This window comes from Borostomias antarcticus, assembly GCF_949987555.1.
Source record: "Borostomias antarcticus genome assembly, chromosome: 3".
Lineage (NCBI taxonomy): Eukaryota > Metazoa > Chordata > Actinopteri > Stomiiformes > Stomiidae > Borostomias > Borostomias antarcticus.
This window is the reverse complement of record NC_140236.1, coordinates 7,652,549-7,655,048: the sequence shown is the minus strand read 5'-3', so window position 1 is coordinate 7,655,048 and position 2,500 is coordinate 7,652,549. Positions and strand designations below refer to the sequence as shown.

General features: G+C 58.0%; 1 protein-coding gene across 2 annotated transcripts in view; it reads left to right on the top strand.

Annotated features, from left to right (window-relative positions):
- The window catches only part of LOC311307063 (neuron navigator 1-like), a gene marked incomplete at its 5' end in the record, with an annotated part of 68,821 nt that overhangs the window by 50,398 nt on the left and 15,923 nt on the right, over window positions 1-2,500 (top strand). For both annotated transcript variants that reach the window (XM_084435810.1, XM_084435811.1), the window contains 2 exons: window positions 156-1,014; window positions 1,634-2,140. In XM_084435810.1, coding sequence (XP_084291936.1) covers window positions 156-1,014; window positions 1,634-2,140 — 1,366 coding nt within the window. The remainder of the gene's footprint in view (window positions 1-155; window positions 1,015-1,633; window positions 2,141-2,500) is intronic.

Sequence of the window (2,500 nt, the reverse complement as noted above, 5' to 3'; positions counted from 1 at the left end):
TAACACTGGCCCCAGATCTAAATGTGTCAGTGCAGGTAATACTAAAATAATAATTTGACTTTGTGTGTGGTCTGTTCATGAATAAATATGAACCCCTCTCTCTCTCTCTCTCTCTCTCTCTCTCTCTCTCTCTCTCCCCCCCCCCCCCACCTCAGCCCCTGCTAAGTCGGAGACCAAGGCGGTGGATAAGTCTCGTCTGGCGTTAAAGTCCTCTGGTCTGCAGCGCTCATGCTCAGACGCTGGCAAAGACCCCCGGGGAGGCGTGGCCAGCGAGCAGCGCAAGCCCCCCTCTGGCCTGGTCCGCCCCTCCACTGGCGGCGGCGGAAACTTCGGCTACAAGAAGCCCGTGGTGGCCGTCAGTAACCCTGGCGCGCCCGCCGCCATGACGGCCAACGGCTCGTCGGTCTCCGGCGGCTCCGCCACCGTGGGCAAGACGCCCAAGTGTTCCGGCATCCCCGTCAAACCGTCCGCCGGGGGCGGGGGCGGCGGCGGCGGTGGCAGCCGGAAGACGAGCCTGGACGTGTCGAACGGCGAGCACAGCGGCTTCCTGTCCCCCAACGCCCGGAACTCCCTCCAGTACCGCTCCCTGCCGCGCCCGGCCAAGACCAGCACTCTCAGCCTGACGCGCCCCGCCGGAGCGCGGCCTGTCAGCAGCAACATGGATGCCAGCTGCGCTCAGCTGAGCGTCAAGCCCTCCGCCCTGACCGCCGCCCCCGCCGGACAGCAGGGGTCCCGCCTGAAGGAGCCCGGGTCTGGGACGGGGTCGGCCGCGGGGAAGGTCGGGGGTCGCGGCATCCCCAGCCCCGGGCCCGTCAACCAGACGGACCGGGAGAAGGAGAAGGAGAGGGCCAAGGCCAAGGCGGTGGCGTCGGACTCGGAGTGCGGAGGAGGAGGAGGAGGGGGGGGAGGGGAGAGGGTGTCCTCACTGAAAACCCCCGGAGAGAAGATCCTAGGACTGAGACCCCCCAGCTCATCGGGGAAGGGGTCGGAGCTGCCCTCGCCAAGTACGCCGAGGTATGGAGACACACACACACACTCAGCACAACATACTCTTCGTCAACTCAAAGTCATTCAAAACGCCGCTCCTGGGGTCTTGGCAGAAACTAGGAAATATGACCGCATTACACCAGTCCTAAAGTCCTTACACTGGTTGCCAGTCACTCAGTGAACTCCCAAAGAGCTAGAACAGAACATGGTGAGGCAGCGTTTAGTCAGGCTACACAGACCTGGAATAACCTCCCCGATGATATCAAACTAGCCCCGCCCCTGACCACCTTTAAATCAAAGATAAACCCTTTTGCTATTTTGCACAGCTTACCCTGCCCTATAACACCTTTTTTAAATACCCTTAAGCCTAATTAGTTATTACTAACTAATTAGTCTGAACTAAACTATCTTTTGTGTTTTTTTCTCTATACTTTTGCACTTAAAAAAAAAGAAAAAAACGTAAAAAAAAAAAAAATCTTCCTTTATTACAATTTTGTTACACTGTTAAGCACTTTGAATTGCCCGAGTGTATGAAATGTGCTGTACGAACAAATAAGGTTGCCTCGCCTTGCCTCGATCTACTGTAGTTCCCCTGGTACAGTATCTCAGCTGTCTCTGACCTCCCTCCCCTGCTCTCTCTCCCAAGGCTGTCAGGCGTTAGGACCCTGGGGAAGCCTCCGTCTCTCATCTACCCCGACAAGCTCAACTCCGGCAGTCTGGAGGTGGGCATGGGCGTCCAGGACCCCCTCCCCCCCAAGATCCCCCCCTACTCCAAGCTCCAGGACCTGGTCAGCTCCCCTACCCCCTGCCTGACCCCCAGCCCGGCCCCCCTCCTCAACGTCAACTCCTCCGCGTGCTTCTCGGCCGCCGGGCTGGGGGGGGCAAAGCAGGCGGGGGGGTCCGCCCCGGGGGCAGGGGGGGTGACGTCGGTGAGCGGCTCCCCCCTGCTCTACCCCCGCCTCTCCGGGCTGCACCGGAGCATGGAGTCCCTGTCCCTCCAGATGAGCCTGGCCCCGGAGCCCCGGGACAAGGAGAGGGAGAGGCCGGCCGGTGGATACCCAGGGACGGAGCACCGAGACAGGGACAGGCAAGAGGAGAGGGTCACCGGGAGCTGGAACTCTGGGAGCAGGGTATCGCTCACTTTGACCGACAGGTGGGTAACTCTTTTTAGAGGATACATACACACACAAACACACACACTCCTGATGCTAAATCTCAACTGCAGTCCCCCCATACACAAATGTGATCCTTCTTGAGAGTACGTGCAGTGGATGTGCTTCCACCTACTGGCCATTTGTGGAACTGCAACAGCCTTTGTTTAGTGAGAACTAGAGAGAGGGAGTGTAACAGCCAGACTCATAGACAAGCTTTGATTTCACATCACAAGTCAGTCTCTAAACGCTGCACTCAACTAGAGACTGAAGACATTCGTCCAGGTTTCTTTGCTAAAAGTGGGTGGAAACAATTTGAGAGATTGAAAAAAACCTGCATTGCAGAACCAATCCAATCCAGC